This window comes from Mastigoproctus giganteus, chromosome 4 (assembly GCF_048544385.1).
Source record: "Mastigoproctus giganteus isolate SK-2022 chromosome 4, ASM4854438v1, whole genome shotgun sequence".
Classification (NCBI taxonomy): Eukaryota; Metazoa; Arthropoda; class Arachnida; order Uropygi; family Thelyphonidae; genus Mastigoproctus; species Mastigoproctus giganteus.
In genome coordinates this window covers 243,624,982-243,645,820 of record NC_143578.1, presented here as the reverse complement: position 1 = coordinate 243,645,820, position 20,839 = coordinate 243,624,982, and the positions used below count along the sequence as shown (strand labels likewise).

General features: G+C 36.6%; 1 protein-coding gene across 1 annotated transcript in view; it reads right to left on the bottom strand.

Moving 5' to 3' along the window:
- LOC150087580 (ubiquitin-conjugating enzyme E2 W) overlaps positions 1-20,839 on the bottom strand; it is a 120,451-nt gene that overhangs the window by 19,898 nt on the left and 79,714 nt on the right. The window contains exon 5 of the mRNA XM_090372145.1: positions 4,004-4,079. Coding sequence (XP_090228271.1) covers positions 4,004-4,079 — 76 coding nt within the window. The remainder of the gene's footprint in view (positions 1-4,003; positions 4,080-20,839) is intronic.

Genomic DNA, 20,839 nt, shown 5'->3' with positions numbered 1-20,839 from the left:
TCTAGATATTGACGATATTGTACATTTTGTTTCTTTTTAATTTCAAGTATAATGTTGAAGTTTTATAGTTGCATTATTTTTAAGTCTGAAAACCTTCCTCCCTATTTTTTTTACTTTTTTCCTTCCTTCACAGGCCCTAAAACTGTTGTAGGCCCTAGGCAAAGTGCCTAATGGGAAATCCGGCCCTGCTACCATTGAAGCATGAGTCAGCCTTCAGACTGTGCACAAGTAGGCCCACATAGATTTGCCACATTGTGGGCTTGCCATCTTTCATCATGCTGCAAAATAACCACCTCCATAATAGGGTGTATGTGGGTTCCACAATTGCGATTAATGTTGGAACTTGCTACAGCTATATGAAGTGCTTCCATTAAGGAGCGATGATGAAAATCATGTGTGCGGCCCAAAATTTCAACATTGGAACATGGGTTACAATTAACATGCTGCTCACCAATAATATTCAGCAATAGCAGAGCAGGTGAAGTTAGCCTGGCAAATAACTCCATGTTCTGAGATGTGAACACAGCCTCTATACACATAATTTGCCAATATAGCATACCCCACAATTCAGTCGTGTGACTTGATAAATGGAATCTGCACACTGTAGCAAGGAAATTTAACTCTGGAAACTATTGGCTGCAATTTCCTGCCAGGGAGTTGCAGCCAATATGGTAGCATCTCAACACCTTATTATTATTATTATTATTATTATTATTATTAATAGCCATATGGTGCAAGGAAGCCTATGCTGCACCAGGAAAAAAAAAAAAATTCCTGAGTCACCCTGAGTGAGTGAGTGAGTGAGAGAGAGAGAGAGAGAGAGAGAGAGAGAGAGAGAGAGAGAGAGAGAGAGAGAGAGAGAGAGAGAGAGAGAGAGAGAGAGAGAGAGAGAGAGAGAGAGTGTCAAAAGTAGAAGGGATTCACCAAGAAAGAGAAGAATGATGATATCCAGCTCGGGACCCTGGGTGTGCCAAGCCCATACTCACCAGATGTGAGCCCCCGGGGTTAAAAAGATGTGCAGATATGCCCGGATAGTGGGGAATATAAGCTGCAGCAAATGGGAAACAGAATTATTACTGTGTAATTGAAACCTATCTAAAACATCTGGGGGTGTTCCCACCTAAAATTAGGCTCTGCGAAGGCATACAGATGATGTGTTTGTGATCATTCCCATGGGTCAGAGGTGCTGCTCCTCCAATATCTAAATTTTTTGTCCTCTTATATCTCTTTTACCATGGAGTTAGAGGTAGATCATGCTCTTCCATTCCTAAATGTCTTAGTTCGGCATGTGGGTTCCCATTTGCCAACTTCATTATATAGAAAACTAATGTGCCAAGGACAGTTCGCCAATTAGAGGTAAGCACATGCCCCAGGACATCTTCTTGGCACAGCACAAGCATTATTTAAGTGAGCATGGTCCAACTGTGATCATGCCAACAGGGACCCCGAAATATCTAAGATTAGGGCAGATTTGTCCGGGTGCGAATACCGTCTATATTTTGGATCGGTTTCAATTACATTTTAATAGTTCTGTTTCCCATTTGGATTGAAATAGTGTTTACATCTACACATCTTGCTAGGGTGTTGTGACATTACCATATTGGTTATGCACAGCTCCCTGGCAGGAAGTTGCAGTCAGTGGTTTCCACAGTTAAATCTGTCATTCCCATGCTGCAATCTGTGGATTCAGTTTATTGAATCACATGCCTGTGGGGTATGTTATATTCACAAGTCAGATTAGAGGCTTTATGATCGCATCTCGGAACGTGAGGGGACTATTTGTCAGGCTAACTTTTCCTGCTCTGCTGTTGCTGGGCGTTACTGGTGTGAGCAGCATGTGAACTGTAACTTATGTTCCAATGTTGAAATTGTTGTGGGCTGCGCAAATGATTCATCGCTCCTGCTACAGCTATATGGAGGGCTTTGAATATTACTTGCAATCATAGAACCTGCATACACCCTATCATGGAAGAGGTTATTTGCAGCATGATAAAAGATGCAGAATACACAATGTGGAAAATAAGTCATGCACTAAAAATATATGCATACGCTAACAAACCAATGCATTTGATGATTTGCATTGGTTTGTTAGTGCATACATATATGTTGAGCCTCTATGGAATATACTGATATATGTCATACCACTTATCTTCTAAGTTGATAAAGAGGCACACCGCTCCGAAAGCTTCTTAATATATATTTTATTCTTATTGCCTTTAGTACTTATCACTTTTATCATTTATCTGTATATATATTTTTATTTTTAATAATCTTCCATATATCGTATTTTATTTTTACTGTACATTTTTAATAAAGTTCCATTTTATACCTTCACGTGTTGTTGGTAGTGTCAAGTTTTGTTTCAGTATTTACTATTATGTAATATTAATTTCACACAACTCATTAAACAACTTCATTAAGTTGGGATAATAAAAGGGATGTCTCTGAGGCCCATAAAATATGTATCTCCAAAAATCTCATATACGAGCTAAATGATTAAAAGTATCCTTGCCAGAAAGTAATACCCCTAACACTGATATTAACTAGCAATGTTCATTAGTGGAATTATTTCACACCAGCAGCATTAAATTTACTGTCAAATCATTGTACTGTAATACAAAAGGAGATTGTGTGTGTGTGTGTGTGTGTGTGTGTGTGTGTGTGTGTGTGTGTGTGTGTGTGTGTGTGTGTGTGTGTGTGTGTGTGTGTGTGTGTGATAGTTACTTCTAAGCCAATACATGCATAACTATTGTAAAGTTGCCTATGGTTTATATAACTAAAAATCGCTAAGAGAGGTTGTACAGTGGATGATTACGTACTTGATAAAAGCAACTGGCTGAGAAAAACTGCGAGCAATTCTTCATTTCTCCACATATCTAAGCTTCTAAATGGGTGCTATAAAGACCTTCTCAGCAAGCATCTTTTGCAACTGGGAAAGCCAGCTTTCTATGACCACACACCTGTGATAGTAAATGACTCTCTGTCTTCTGACTTCTTGCCTGCTGAAGTTCTCCAAGGTTCTGATTTTTTATCCTTTTTTTCTCTTGTATATTAAAAATTTTCGCCCACTTACTGGAAATCTGGTGTACAGCTTTGCTGAAGATGATATAATATATCCCTTTCATTTTCAACAAAATTTGCTCTATAAACAAACAATTTCTTAATCCACCCCCAGTTACTAAATGCTGAACTCCACAAAATCTGTTGTTGTAGGAAAAGAAGAAACTTCAATAAGCTTCATTAACTTCTAAAACCCAATTGTCTTATTTCTCAAAAAAGAATCTGATCACTCAGATTTCCAGACAAGAACATATCTTTCTAACCTCTCCTGGTGTAAATATAAATACTGCTTCCTCTGCATCAAAAAAACCAAGCTTTCTTTTGCTCTTGCATTACTTCTCTTCTAAACAGCTGCAAATCCATGCTAATGTTGAATATTGTTCCCATATCTGTGGTTTTGCCTCAGAACCTCTCTTTAAAACATACTCCATTCCCTATCATTCATACGATCAGATTTACTTCATATATTTTCTACAGATATTTCTATTGGCACTGTTCTTCTGAATTTGCATCAATAATTTCATCTCTTTCCTCCAAATCAGTAAGAACACATGTATCAGAATCAACGTCATTTTTACCATTCAGTTTCAAATTCAATTAACTTTCCATCTGTATTTATCCCTTCAAATCTTGTTATATGGATTTGCAGGGATAAATGTTACTATTATTATGTTATTTCCTGGAAATCAGAATCTAGAGTGATTCAAGTACTATCAACAAGTACCTTCTGTCACCTCAACTGATACTAGCTTACAGTAAGTTCCAATATTTCATGTTTGTGATTACCATTAAAAAAGATAAAAACACCACTACTGAGAACACACTTTTGGTAACAAGCTATATGTGCTAACGTGTATATAAAAGCAAACAGCAACTAAACATATTTTTGTTAAACTATCCAAATTCTACAATCAAAGCATACTTTGAACAAAAGTATACATACCATGATACCACCATTTAGTCTTTTTGGGATTTTTGCTACATGTTTTTACATATAGTGAATTGTCGGGTGGTCTTTTCTAAGGGAAGAAAATAAAATCTTATGTTCAGTAACTTTTCTAAAACAGAATATTTTATAAAATTTATATGTACTAAAAAAAAGTAGAGGAACACTAAAACTGATTTAAAATTTGAATATACCTTTAGCACCAATGGATCCTTTCTCCTCATTACAATTAAACAAAACTCATTCCAGCCACTGAATTTTATTTATAGTAGTTGCTAAGATAGGTTGGGGGGGGGGGGGGGGGGGGTAGAATCTCATTTTCTTTTTTGTATTGGTTCCATTTTACATTATCAAATAAAAGAAACTCAAAAATGAATCTAATGGCAAATGAATGAAGGCACCATCATGTAACTGTTATTTGAACTGCAATAATAATAGCAACCCTTAAGTTTGACCCCCCCACACACACACCAGCAGGAGTTTGACTACTCATTCTATTAGAATATTACTATTTAACTATATTTTGCAGTCACACAAATTCAAATCACTGCAAGTTAAATAAGTCAAATGTGCACACCACTGTACTTCAGCTGATGTAGCATTAACACAATGCTACATCAGGCCTAATTAATGTTCAAATAATTTTTACACCTATCTACCAAAATATTAGGGAAAGCCAATGATAGCAAGTTGATCCCTCACCCCTCTTTATCAACAAAAATATCCTGGTGAAGTTAGACCATTCAGTGTGCACTTAATTTTTTTTTTTTTTTTTTGCTGACAGCTAATACTTAAAAAAGAAGAAAGGAAGGGAAGAAAGGAAGAACAGCAGCATCCCTTATTGATAAATTGTTTTACCATTCAAAATTGCAACTAAAAAACAAACAAAAAAAAAGTTCTACAAGTATAAAACTATATTAAAAAAAAAGAAAAAAGTTCTATCCCAAACCTTAATCTTTTTAATTTGGAACACAAATATGATTTAATGCAGATTAAACTGCATTAGATTAATGGAGCGATTAAACGCCACTTCGGAAAACAAATGACAACTGAAACAAAATTACGACTGCACAACATCACTTCAAAATCAGCCCTCTTCTACAGCTGTGAGACTTGGGTCATAAATAAGAAAGATGCACACAAACTAGAAGCAGCACAAATGATATTTTTAAGACCATTATTAAGCTTTATAAGACTAGACCACCAAAGAAATTTAGATATTCGTGAGAAATTAAATGAAGATAACATAGTAAATGACATAAAACAGTATCAGAAAAAATGGATCAGCCACATAGAAAGAATGAACCCAGACTAGGGCTTGCAAACCGGTTTTATAAACCGGTTAAACCCGGTTTTCATATTGAGTTGTTAAAACCGAAACTGAGCTTCTAAAACCGGATTCAAATATTTTTTTAGTTAGCCCTCAAATATAGTTTTTTGTTAGCATATTTTCTTTTGTTTGTTTGTTTGTCTGGATCGTTCAACTGCTTTATGTTTTAAATATGTTTTTTTATTTTAAGGTAAGAATCTCATGGGCAAGTGGCCCAAATCTAGGAGGGGTACCTTTTATCTTCCCACCTGTACCATGGCACGATGCAGGTGTACTCATTTACGACTGAGTGAGTCGGAGCGATAGCGTAAAAGAAAATGCTCAACATTTCTCCGTTCCATCTATCTTGTTTGCCAGGCAAGTTATGGAACGCGCCTTATTGATGGTTACCCACTAGAAACAGATTCGCTAAATATTGCATCAAATTTCAATCGTAGAAAGTTTTTTGCTTCTTTATTCCTATTAAATTTGCAGACAAATGTTCTCCAAAAAGCAGCTTCACCAAATTTAGCTTTTATGTAATTTTGAAAATACAGTAGATTTAATTGGGGAAAAAAAATTGCAAGTAAATAAATAAAAAATTTCTTTCGTGAAAATTTTGAAACTTGCCTCGTTTAGACTCTTCATTCAGTGCTTGTGGGAGTGATGCATAGTATTGTGCCTTTGTTATCTTCAATATTTTTATTTAAAATTGTCGGTGATATAAATTCCTACTAATTAATATTTATTACTCTTAATATGTCTAAGATGAAATCAAATGTATGGAATTATTTTGCTCGAAAAAGCAAAGATGAAGCACAATGTTCGAAATGTCAGAAGATAACGAAGTCATCTGGAGGATCTACATCATCTTTGATGTTGCATTTGAAGAAATGTATCAGATTGACATTAAACAAGATAACAGTGAACCTCTGGTAAAAATGGTAAGAACATTAGAAAACTTTATCATTAAAAAATCTATGGAAGAAGAGATTTCAAAATTAGCTGCGTTAGATGGATTTTCTTTTAATTCAGTTGCCAAGAGTGAGTTTATACAATCAAGCCTTCACCTTCAGAGAAATAAATACGATAAATTACCACCAGCCTCAATGAATGGAATTAAAAATATGGTTCTGAATTATTATAAAACTAAGAAAGAACTCATTCAGCATTTCAAAAATTCATTGGTTTTGGGTGCACGGTATTCATTGACTCTAGACGAATATACAAAATAAAAAGGTATATGAATATAAATGTGCATTCAAAAGGCAATCATTGGTCATTAGGTCTTATTGAGAGTAATGGTTCACTTGATAACAGAAGAACTAAGCAAATTGTGAATGGACACTTGAAGGAATTTGGTTTGAACTTGGATGAGGATATTGTTGCCTGCACCACCTATGGAGCAGCAATGATGATTAAGTTTGGCAAGCAAATTACGCCTAATCATCGACAATGTATAGCCCATTGTATACATCTGTCTGTTATAGATGCACTTTATGAAAAAGCAATCAATTATGGTGCCACAGTCTCTGAGTCTCCCAAAGACAATGAAGAAAATGAAAATAATGAAGAAGTTAAAGAAAGACAGCAGGGCATGCTTTATCAAACCGACTTTACCAATGAGCTCATTTATTTCTTCAATCCAATGGCCAATATTGCACAAACTATTAACAAAGTCAGAAAAATTTGCAAGCTTTTTTGAAAATCGCCTACCACAAATGACATATTACAAAATTTTGTTAAAGCAAAAATTAATTTGAAAGAATATAAACTTATATTAGATTGCAAGACTAGATGGGATAGCACATTCTATATGATTGAGAGATTTTTGAAATTGAAAAATTGCATTCCAAATGTTCTATGTGCAGTACTGTCAACTGAAGCTGTGTCTGACGATGACTGGAAAACACTTGAATTGCTACGTGAAACTTTGCGACCAGTTGAAATGATTCTGAAGGCTATAACCTCAGAAGATACAGACTTACTTAAAGCAGAGTCTTCAATAGAATTTCTGTTTGCTAAGCTTGATACAGCAGAAAACCCATTTACTTTAAAGTTTCACCAAAGCCTTTTGCAGCGTTACAATGCAAGACGAAATTGCCAAACTGTGGCTTTGCTGAGCTATCTACACAACCTCAAAAAGTTTAGGAAAGAAGATTCAGGTTCAAGAACTTTTGATTTTCCAAGTAAGCAAGTTTTGAAAAAGCATGCTGAAGAGATTTATCAGAGATTATTTGCAAAACATTCCGAAGAAGTCTTAGCATTGAATGAAGAAACTGAAAATAAACGAATTGTTCTTTTAGAAGAAAACAAAGACTCGTCTAGTTCCGATGTTGGAGATACACTCATGCGAGAGTATGACAGTGTAATAAAGAGATTAACTGAAGAGCCTTCAAAATATCCGAGTGAACTGGAAATCAGCAAAGAATTTAAAATTTTGGAGGCAACTAGCAGTAGAAGTGAAAAGCTGGAGAAAGTTTATATAGAGCACTGCTGACCATTAAACCAAAAGTGTCCAATCTGAGAGAGTGTTTTCGATCACTGGTCTCTTTAACACAAAAATAAGGTCAAATCTATCAGGAAAAATGTACTGTGTTTTTTAAAGGATCATTTTCAGAAAAAAGCTGAGCAATAAATAGTAAAGTAATTTCTCCAAGTTGTTTTTTTCACATTATTTTTATTTATTTATTATTATTATAGGACTTATTATTTTTTTGTTTACTATACAAGAAGATAGTTTTTATTCAAAGGATTTGAATACAATTTGTAATTTTGTATAATCTCAAGCTGGTTACTTTTTTTGGAGCATTTTTATTTTTTTACTATAAGAAGTGATAGATTTTGTTTAAAAGATTTGATTACGATTTGTACAATCTACCCAAGATAAAATAAATACCTGTGTTAAAAAAAAAAAAAAAAAGAGTAAAGTGCAGCCATTATCAACCCACTGCAGGATGGAAGCCTCCTCAACAATTCATGCTGAGGGAAATGGACCATAATCTGCCACGCTGGTCCAGTGTGGGTTGGCAGATCGACTGTATTCAGCAGTCAGGGGCTTGAACCCCGGTCTACTCAAAGAGCGTGTGATACTGCACTCCCGCTCCTGCCCACTCGGCTACTTATAAGCTTTTAATTATTTTCCCTAAGTCTGAGAAAAATCGGTTTTAAAACCGGTTTTAAGAGTAAACTTCGGTTAAACTCGGTTTTGAAATTTCTCAGTTTTATGCAAGCCCTAACCCAGACTGAATCCCAAAATTAGCCTTTAACTACAAACCTACAGGCAAGAGAGATGTGGGTTGACCAAGACAACAATGGCGAGACCAAGACGACCTCCAAGAGCTACAACAGAACAGGTCTTAAAAGACCTAAGCTGGACCAAGTTCATGATAATGAAATTCTTTTCTGTTACAGTTGAAAGACCTTCAATATATGTTATGCACATATATTGAAGATGCTGCACATCTAATATATACCTTACAAGTTCCTGGCAGGTAAGCATTAATTCCTTCTACATCATCCATTTCACCCTCTTGATCATTTTGTGTTTGCATTTGAGAACCTATACCTACATCAGGTAAAACATAATACACTAATTTCAATATTGCAATTCCATTTACGTAATAGTCAAATTCAGGTATTTCATTTAGAACTAAAGCAGAAATGACAGAATTCCAGCTATAACCTGAATAATTTGCAATTGTGTTTTCAGTAAGAACATGCCATGCTTTGCTTCAGTAAACTGATTCCATAAGCTTTTCCCTCTTTATGAACTTTTGAACGACTTGCTTTCCATTTTTTTTTGTTAAAATTCTGAATAATTCCTTAGTCTGATAAAACAGTGACTTCTTGTGGATGAGATTATATATGTGCAAGCAGTGAATTTCCAGCTCCAAGAAATCATAAGTTTTATTGACTTAACTATCATATTATTTCATACTCTATAAGTAGCTTTGTCCTAGTCATGCTTGTTATTTTTAATTTAGCGAGAAATTTTGTAAGTTACTACTTAATATATGCAGAACCATTATTTCGTTTGAATCTTGCCACCACTGTTATAGTATAACGTGAATGATAGGGGAATTCAAATTTTTAATTGTGGTAAATAGGTAGGTAGATGTGGTAAATGGGTAGACTTTTTCTCAGCTCGACAAGAGACATTGCTTCTACAGAAATGGAACACACTTAAATAGAAAAGATGCAAGAATATTTACTGATGCTATTGAGGAAGTGTTAGGTGGATCAGAAAACTGCTAGCTTGGGGGGGATAGGGGGATTCACAGACAAAGATTTAACAGTAGCTGCGGGTAGAAGTGAAAGTGATTCTTGTGCTGCTTCTATTGGAATGAGCAGCAGCCTAGAAAGCAAGGTGCTGGGGATTTCAGGGATTGGTCGGAGTCATCATGGAACAAGTAAATACATGGGCTGTGTTAGGGCAACTAAGAGTAAGAACAAGTACATGTTTACTTGCATGTACACCAATGCTAGAAGTCTAGTAAATAAATTTGATGAATGTGAAGTGCTGGTCAAGATATCAAAGGAGGACATTGCTGGGATATCAGAGACATGGATACACAGATATAAGCAGTGCAGAATTGTATGCTGTTAGTTCTAGAACCAAAGTAACAGGTGCAATTTGGCCAAAGTAGCTGGCGCCTCCGTAGCAAGGTGAGCAGGAGCAGCAGTGTGTAGCACATGCTTCTTGATTAGACCGGGGTTCGAGCCCGTGACCACCAAATACGAAGGATGTAGAAAGGTCAGGGAATGACCTCCACATATTCCCGGAGCAATATGGCCTTAGTTGCTAATGCTCCTAAAAACCAAATAACAAGAACAAGAATCCACAGTAGCTCTTGCACCATTAAACCCCACTACAAAAACAACAACAGCAGAATTGGAATATGGGGAGTACAATGTGTACAGAAAGGATAGGAAAGGAGGTAGATTATACTGTTAATTAAGAAACACAAAATCTAAGAAAGTGCATCCAATTGACATAGATGGACAGTGCAATACTGAATCAGTTTGGTGTGACATAAGCACTGGGAAAGCAAAAATGACAGTAGGAGTGTGGTATAGGCTTAGTGACTGATGAGTAGAATGAACACCTGTACAGAGAAATAAGAGTGGAGCAGTAAATCAGATTGTCTTATATTGTGGGATTTTAACTTCCCAGATATAAGCTGAAACTTGTGGGTCGATCACTCACATACTAGCAAGACTTTTGTGAATTTATTGGATGATTGATTGTTTTCTACAGCAGCATGTTCGAGAGGCAACCAGAGGGAGTAATACTCTTGATCTGATTATTCACTTCTGTTCACTTCTGTTCATTCACTTGAACAGAAGTGAATATTGGTGCATTAAGAATTTGCAGATAAAGAAACCACTACGTGACAGTGATCATAGTGTACTGAAGTGGGATTTACTTAAAGATATAACTACCATCAGGGGTTGTTGTTGTTATTTGGTTTTTAGGAACATTAGCAACTAAGGCCATATTGCTCTGGGGACATGCAGTGGTCATTCCCTGACCTTTCCGCATCCTCCATATTTGGTGGTCACGGGCTTGAACCCCAGTCTAATCAAGAAGCGTGTGCTATGCACTGCTGCTCGTGCCCGCCTGCTACGGAGGCGCCCCACCATCAGGGGTAAAGGGAAGGGATTTTGCTTTCACAATGGTAACTACAGTAGTTAGTCTCAGCCTAACGATGTTACCAACAGCAAATTCTAAATGGGATTCAAGGAATTCATCTTGAAAGCTACTAGGCTTTCAACTAAGAAATACTATTCAAAGTTTAGGTCTAAATGGATGTCAGATGAACTAATGAGACTGGTGGAAGAGAAGAAAAATGCATGGGATGCATATAAATTATAGGAGGCACAGAAGCCTATGGTAGATATAAGCTGGTCTGTAATAAAGTCACAAAGGAGGTTAAGCAAGCGAAGGCAGATTACGAGAAATCTTTGGCAATGGATGCAAAGAAAATCAGCAGACTTTTTTTTTACTTTAGCATAGGCACATGATGCAAGAAAGCAAACTTATATAGCATCAGCCAAAAAAAAAAAAAAAAAAAAACCCTTATTTCACACATCCACCCACTCACTCTAAATGTTTGTCAAGTGCTGCCTTGAATCTATTTAAGCTATCAACTTCTACAATGACAGATGGAAGTTTGTTCCACCAATCAACCACCTGCTGGCTAAAGGCTAAAAAAGTTCAAGAAGGAAGTAGATGAATCAGGTTGGTCCATTTAATATCGATGATTTGAGCATTGATGATCCGGCTCAGATAGCTGACAAACTTAAGGAGCATTTTTCATCTACATTCACATGAGGAATTGTGTAGGAAAGTGGAGACCACATGTTTATTAAACTCTGACAGGGAGCTTAATGATTTTGTAATAACTGAGAGCAAAGTGGAGGAGAAATTGTTGAAGTTAAACATAAGAAAGGCACCTGGGGTGGATGGGATCTATCCAGTTATATTAAAGGAGGCGACAAAGAAGTAAGCATACCCTCATTCATAATTATGAGAGCATCCTTGGACTCGGGAGGCCCCATGGACTAGAGATATGGAAATAATAATAATAAGATTCTTTATTAACATAAATTTTATACACTAGTGATTCCTTACACAGAAAGCCAGAGGAATCTTACATTTAGTTGTTTATACAAGTGATTTTGATTTCTAAAAAAAAATAAATAATAATTAATAGATCAAAGCAAAGATAATAGTCAAAATGTAAAAATGAATGAAGTAGTAATTACAGCGAAAAAGGACTACAAGTTGAGCAGAACATGAAATGACATCGGCTAACTAAGATCGATAAAATGCATCCTCAATTCACAAAGGGTGACAAGTAATTACAGACCTGTTAGTTTAACTTCTGTTCCAGGGAAAATAATGGAGTCACTGGTTAAAGAAGCATTGCAGGATCATCTAGACAAGACTGCAGTTATAGTTCAGACATAGCATGGGTTTGTTAAGGGGAAGTCTTGATTGACCAATCTGATTGGATACTATGATATGGTCACAAAGGAACTGGATGCAGAAAATAATTTTGATATCATATACGAGTAACCCCCATATAACACAGTAATTAGGTTCCCATAAAATCTTGCGTAGTGTGAAACCGTGTTATACGGGATAAGAACCAGCATAAAAAGGGGTATTATGTTCCAAAAGCTAACAAAAAATACATTTTTTATAACGATTGAAAAATTAATTTTTTTTAAAAATAGTAATAACTGAACAAAGGTCTTGCAAAATGTGATACACACACCGATGAGTCAAAACTTTATGACCACCTACCTAATATGATGTTGGTCCACCACGTGCAACCAAAACAGCTCATACCCAGCGAGGCATGGATGCTACAAGATTTCTAAATGTGTCTTGTGGTATCTGGTACTAACACGTAACCAGCAGATCCTTCAACTCCTGTAAGGTCCGTGGTTGAGACGCTGCAGATCGGAGTTGCTGTTCCAACACAAACCACAGATGCTCGATGGGATTGATGTCTGGGGAATCTGGAGGCCAGGACAATACCTGGAAGTCTACCTCATGTTCTGCAAACCAGCCTTGAACAATTCGGGCAGTGTGGAATGGCGCATTATCCTGCTGAAAGATGGCACTGCCAGCGGGGTAGAACATTGCCATGAAAGGGTATACCTGGTCAGCAATAATGTTTAGGTAGGTGGTAGACGTCAGAGTGCCCAGCACATGGATGACTGAACTCAGGGTATCTCAGCAGAACATTGCCCAAAGCATGAAAGTGCCACCACCACCAGCTTGTTTTTGTCCCACAGTGCATCCAGGCGGCATCAATTCCCCAGGTAAACAATGCACACGTACTTGGCTGTCCACATGGTGCAAGAGGAAACGTGATTCATCAGACCAGACTACCTTCTTTCAATCGCTCAAAGTCTAGTTTCAATGCTCGCGTGCCCATTGTAGGCACTGTCACCAGTGAACCGTGGTTAGCATGGGCACTCTGAGCAGCCTGCGGCTACGCAACCCCACTTTCAGCAGGGTTCGATGTACTGTGTGTTGTGACACATTACTCCTGTCACCAGCATTTTAATTACCGGCGAGTTGCACCACAGTTGCCCTTCTGTTGCCACGTACCATGCGGGAGAGTCTTCGCTCACCTCGAGCATCGATGAGTCATGGTCGTCCAACACCTCAGTTCGTGGTGTTTTGCGGTTGAGTCATGGAGGGAAAACCCACGAAATGCCAGCTGTTCGTGGGTTCCCCCTCCTCAGACCACTCTTAGTAGGTACTAACCATGGCTGACCGTGAGCACCCCACCAGCCATGCCGTTTCAGATATGCTCTGACCCAGTTATCTGGCCATTACAATTTGGCCTTTGTCAAACTCGCTTAAGTCTGCTGCCTTTCCTATCCAAAGAATAAGAGTAATACTGATTAATGGAGCTCAGTATCAGGTGTTTTTTATACCGTGTCCCGATCCAGGCAGTGTGCTCACCTGCAGTTGCTTTGATTTGCATAATGACTCGCTGGTCATAATGTTTTGGCTCATTGATGTATATGTCAACTAATATATGTTTATTTAATTCTCTTTTCATCACTGAAAAGCACAATCAAACGAAAATGTTTTCTTTGTTGCAGAATATCTTCACCTTCTGCTGAACTATCTTCTGCAGCATCTAGATTTCGTGCGTCTTCTGCTCGCTTTAAAAAATTAGTAATCTGGGTTTGTTTGCCTTTGCTGGATGGATCTTGAAAATTTAGTGGTATGGAGCTAAGCACATTTGAAGATGCAGATCCTTCAGTCAAAGGATCTGCATTCAAAAAATAAGATTCTAATTGTTCGGCTAAGTTTATGTCTTCCCGTGCTTTTTAGTGTAAAATTTGAAACTTCAGAATTTTAATCTGCACTATCACCTCTGAACTGATTTGGTTTACCTCCGATGCCATTTACACCAAATCCGTTTCACCAGCCTCTTTTCTACCAGTAATTCTTGAATGTTTTCAGTAATCATATCATCAAACCTTCCCCCTCCTACCGACTTAGCAATATCTACTGTCCCACTGATTCCATTTTCTGCCAGTTCGACCATATTTTCTGCATATGGTCGAATTATTTCTTTGAGTGATAAAGTTATGATTCCGATAATCCACAATTGAGAAATGTTTCCATGCTTCCATCACTTCAATAGATTCAGAATTAATTTTTTCCAAAATCCATTGTAAATTTTCTGATGTAATGAGTTTTAATGGTAGATACAATGCCTTGATCTAATGACTAAATTAAACAAGGTGTATTAGGGAGGTAAGGAACAGTACTTCAACATTTTCGATGACTTAAATCTTTTGCATGGTCCGGAGGATTATCCAATAGTTATAAAACTTTTACTAGATTTTTCCCCTTTAAACAGATTTCAACAGCTGACGCAAAACAATTTAGAAACCATTCTTTTAATAAATTGGCAGATACCCAAAAAATAAGTTATGCCTAAATTATGCCCAAGTTGCTTAGGCATAATTTTGGGCTGGAATTTAATTCAAAAAGAAATTATTCCAATACCATTTTTAAGTACAAAGTTTAGTAATGCTTCGAAGTCAATTTTTTTTTTGGTAGTCTCAAATGAGCATGAGATTAATAGCAAAGACCCTAACATGGGGATTTCCAAACAAAATAAAATACAGAGATTTCCCAATCATTTTTTTTTTGCATAATAACTAGCGAGTCAACAGCAGGCATTCACAAAAAAAAAGAATGAAAATGTTAAAAAATTGCATTCAACATAATAATAGTAAGGTTTTCTGCACAAATGGTCAAAAGTACTGTGTTATGCAAGGTTTGTCGAAATTCTCTAACAGTCTTAGAGCAAAATTGTGTTGTAGAAGTACCGCGTTATACGGGAGTTCCCTGTACTTGAATTTCAGGAAAGCTTTTGATAATGTTGCACATGGAAGACTGCAGTACAAATTGCAGCAGTATGGCATTAAAGGCAAGTTGCTACAATGGATGAAAGAGTGGTTGAGCGGGAGAAGACAGAGAGTGGTAATCAATGGACACTGCTCTTCATGAACTAATGTTATTAGTGGAGTTAACAATGGACCCAACACCAGCATTTGGTGTTGGTCCATTGTTGCTTTGTATATTTATCAATGATATTGATGACGGTATATCAAGCTTAATATCAAAGTTTGTAGATGATACAAAGGTTGGCAGGGTTGTTAATAACAGTAAAGACAGGATGCTACTGCAACAGGATCTAGAAAAGTTAGGCAGAGGGGCTGACAAGTGGCAACAGAAGTTTAACACTGACAAATGCAAAGTACTCCATATGGGTAGCAGTAACCCCAGAGAAACATACCAACTGTGCGGTACTACACTTAGAGTGGTAGAGAATGAAAACGACCTAGGGGTAATTGTGCAGTCGGATATGAAGTTTTCTTAGCAGTGCAAATAGACAGGTCATGCGGTCTTGTCAACGATATACAAAGAATTTTGCTAGTAGAGATAAGGAGGTGATTATCCCTTTGAATAAAGCAATGGTCAGGCCATGCCTTGAGTACAGGTCCGGAGGTTTCATTTTAAGAAGGATGCAGAGTTGCTGGAACGAGTTCAGAGAAGGGTAACAAAACTGGTGAGAGGAACAAAGGGGTGCTCTTATACGTATTAGTATTAGTAATGGCCACTGGTGCAAGGAAGCCTATGGCTTATGCTGCACCAGCCAAAAAAAAAAAAAAAAAAACCCAAATAAAACAATGATAAAAATAAATAAATAATAATAATTAATAAAAGAAAAGAAAATTAAACCTATCATTCTATGTGCTTCCCTCACCCTATGGTACTATCCAGATGACCTTTGAATTTCCCCAAACTGTCAGCCTCTACCACCCATGTAGGCAACTTACTCCAGTAATTTATAACTCGCTGGCTAAAATAAATGAAACTTCCTGCAGTCCAATCTAAACATTTCCCCTCATAACTTGAATTTATGTCCCCTAGTTCTAGCATCATTTATAATCTTGAAAATTTCGACTCCATTCATTTTACTGATGCCTCTCAGAGCCTTAAACACGTCAATCAAATCTCCTCTAAGGTGTCTAGTTTCCAAACTCTGCAACCCACATATTCGAATTCTTTCTTCATGAGGACACCCTTTTACTGATCTCACCAGGCGAGTTACTCGTCTTTGCACCGTTTCAAGAAGCTCGATGTCTTTCTTTAGGTGCAATCTCCATACTTGAACACAGTATTCCAAGTGTGGTCTAACAAAAGCCTTATATAATAGGATTATCATGGCCCTATCTCTACTTGCAAAAGTTCGATAGATCATCGATAGGACACCATGGGCCCTCCTTGCAACCTGTTTACAACGATCAGAGAATTTCATGCCTCACCGTATCGTAACACCCAAGTCGCTTTCCTCCAGTACTGGGGTTTAGTTGAACTCCACCAAGTGAATAAGTTATTTTGGGATTACTGTTTCCCAGATGAATCTGATCATGGGGGACTTTGTTTAGGGAAGGGTTTGGGGGGGTAAGGTGGGTAATACCTTACACTTTGTTGGATTAAGCATAGCTGCCATTTTTCTGACCATTCCTGAAGTCTATCTAGGTCTCTCTGAAGATGCTCAGCTTGACAGTGATCATTAACCTACTCTATCAATTTTAACATCATCTGCAAATTTAGACATCACGCCTTCTATGCCTTCATCGATGTCGTTTATGAAAATTAAAAACAACAGTGGTCCTAATACTGATCCTTGGGGAACCCCACTTCTTACATCAACCCAATCTGAGGAATAGCCATTTATCACAACCCCCTCTGCCTCCTGCCCTGAAGCCATCCTGCTATCCATCTAAGGATTTTCCCAGTGATTCCAACCTGTTCCAGCTTATAAAGCAACTGCTCATGTGGGACTGAGCCAAAAGTTTTGCTGAAATCTAAATAAACAAAGTTCGAAATTATTCCGTAAATCCAGCTTGTGAGTGACCCTTTCAAAATAGCGAACCAGATTTGTTAAACATGATTTTCCCTTTACAAAACCATGCTGAGTATCCCTGAGAATTTCAGTTCGATCCAAATGATCCTGAATTCCACCCTTGGTCATTGCCTCCATGATTTTCTCTACCACTGAAGTCAGTGGTAGGGAAGGCTTAAGTTCTGCAAATTACAGCATTCGGAGACTAGGCATCTGCGAGGTGATCTGATTGAGATGCATAAGGTCATGAATGGTTTGACCAGGCTCAATGCTGATGGGATTCTTCCTCTTGCTCAGATTACAAACCTGAGGGGACATAAATTCAAATGAGGAAAGACAGTTCTAGAATAGATGTGTGGAAGTTGCTTTTAGCCATAGGGTAGTTGATTGCTGGAACAAACTTCCATCTGTTGTTGTGGAAGTTGATAACCTAAATAAATTCAAGGAAGATATGGATAAACATTTAGAGCAAATGGATGTGTGAAATGGGACTTTTTTTTTTTTTTTGGCTGATGCTGTATATGCTTACTTTCTTGTATCATATGCCTCTGTTAATGCTAATGCTATTGAAACAGTGAAGCTTTGGTGTAGTTTTTGTGGCAGCAATTTAACCAAAACAGAAAATTAATTTCAGAATAACACTGCAAGTTGTGCAATTATCAATAAACAAAATGTCTTTTTTTTTTTTTTATCTGCTATGATGCAATGCAACTTCAGCAGCCATTTATAAAAAAAATTCAGCTCTTTCCAAGCCTCATGATTTGCAACATACTGCAGGGCTGCATTAACGCAAGGCCTCAAAAGATTTTCCAATCACCAGCTACGATCTAGTTTTTCTGTCCCGTTCATATTTCTACCCAAAATGAGAGTTAAACATGGTTTACTATGTTTAGCAACATGGTAACAATTGCCTTTCGAAGTCACTGTTTTGCCAGACAATGCTTGCAAAACAAGTGTCTTGACTACATAAGGGCTGTAACCTTTTAGGATTTCAGATAAATTTTTGTGTCATTCATGAACCTTATCATTAGCATTTAACTTTTTAAAAAGATGTCTTTTTGGGAAACGTGAAACTTGTTAGAATTTATTAGTCATTGACTTAATCTTTCACGTATTTCACTTAAAGGAATGTTTTCTTCTGGGGGGTGGGGGGGCCTTGAATACACATAAGGACAAACTGCACTTTTCCACCCATTTCTCTGTGCTAAGGGAATTGCTTTGAAATTAAACCTTATTTCTTTATTTGTTAGATAATTTGTGTTACGTTTGGAGAAATTCCATATTCAGCATCAATTACAGACTTCTTACCACCCTTTTGTCTGAATGACTAATTTTACAACAGCATCTTTAGGCCACTTTTTGGTTCCATCCTAAACAGTGCTGAACTTGCATGAAGTCTGTGCACAACTAATCTGAAAATGAAATTGAAACCAAAATGGGCTAAACAGACAACAAGCACTGTGGCAAAGCTCACTGCCCCAATTCACATTACAAAATTGCAGAGACAAACTAAAAAAAAAAAAAATAGAAAATTCCATGTCTAATAAACTGTTAATCTGACTTCAAGTATGAGCAAAGCTTCTATTTTGAGACCTGGCAGATATGTAATGTAGCATAAATGCTCATATCAGTATATTAAAATGAAATTAATATAAAGCATCTAATATAAAAAAATAAATAAATAAATACAGAAAGGAAAAAATAAATTTAAAAATTCATTCCATTGCTACACACAAACTGAAACCTACTTAAAATAAAATAAAAAGAGAAAAGAATCATATACCTAAAACCTTCCCATTCTACAGATGCAAAAGATGAGTGAAATCAGAGTGACCTAATGGCAGCTTTGAAGCTCATGCAGAGAAATATCATGACTTATACATTTGGTAGGTCTGTATCAATACACCCAGTGTGTAATTGAAAAAAGTAACATGATTGTAACTGAAATTTTAATATGGACAACTAATACTATAATTACTCATCATTAAATTGTTGAAGGGAGGGAGGGAGGTGGGGAGAGTTCCTGGAGCTTTTTATTTTGTAGTCTTCATACCTGATGTATTACTGTCTCATTCTGGCAATGTTTTTGTGGATAGCAGTTTTGTTTCATTTAGTGGTCATATTTTCAACAGCACGTGTTGCTGAAGGTAAAACAAAATAAAACAAAACTGCTATCCAGAAAAACACTGCCAGAATATTTTATTTCTTATCAAAGTCAGCTTAATCAAAAAAAAAAAAAAAAACACTAGTGTCATTGAGAATAAAAACACCTAAAACAAAATTAGTCTTTTCAGCTCAATCTCAGCTTGAAAGCCAATAACCATAAGACTGCATATTCCAAAGATGTGCTAATAAAAACTCTCCCATAATTCACTGGTGCAGTGCAAGGATAAACCTAATAAACATGTCTTATTATTTTCTTTATAATATATGTTCTTTTAGCATGGTGTGCAGGTAAATCAAGAAATAGAAATTAGTGAGAAAATAAGCACTTCAGTCTGTTTAGAGTATAATGTTTTTAATTTCTGAAAGGGTTAGAGATTATTCTCAGACATTTTGCAGTACTATTTCCTGTAACACTTCAGTAAATGTCTGAAATACTTTTCTTATTACACTACACCATTGTCTTGATATGTGAGAATGTTGTAGTAATAAGGAGAGTATTTCAGGCATTCACCAAATAAATGGTGAATGCCTGAAACTTCTGAGAATTATCATAGACAATTTTAGAATTAGTATTAGCCTAAAAATAAGTAAATAAAATAAATAAAAATAATTAATTAATTAAAAATAAAAACAATGGATAAATAATAAAATAAACTACATACTGGACTCTCTCCTCACATACTTGCCCCTCTCCTCATCCAGCTGACCACTGAATTTCCCCAAGTTCTCAGCCTCTAAAAACAAGTGATTTTACTGAGCAATGCACATTTTGTTTTCAGCAAATTAGGAAAAAGTGAAAGAGAAACCCACAAAAGGTTAAAAACAGCTTTTGCAAAAATTATGTGTGTTGTTTGAAGACTTTTCAGTAAAGAGGACAGTTTATCCATCTAAGATGATGCTTGCTATGGCAGTACTACAACTTCAAAAACTTAGCATTAGTAGGGCATATGATGCAAAAAAGCAAGCTTATATAGCATAAATAAAAAAAAATAATAATAAATAAATACATCCTTCCCATTTCATCTATCCACTCACTCCAAATATTTGCCTTGAACTAATTTAAGTTACTAACCACTACAACAGATGGAAGTTTGTTCCAACTAGCAACCACCTGCTAGCTAAAGGCAAATTTCCACACATCTAATCTACAATTGTCTTTCCTCAATTTGATTTTATGCCTCCTCAGATGAGTAATCTGAGCAAGAAGAAGAAGAATATCATTAGCACTAAGCTTACTCAATCCATTCAAGGCCCTATAATGCTCAATTAGATCATCTTGCAGGTTTCTAGTCTCTGGAAGCTCCAATTTGCAGAACTTAAGCATTTGCTCCACTCACCAATCTCATTACCCTTTTCTGAACTCATTTAAGCAGCTCTACATCTTTCCTAAAA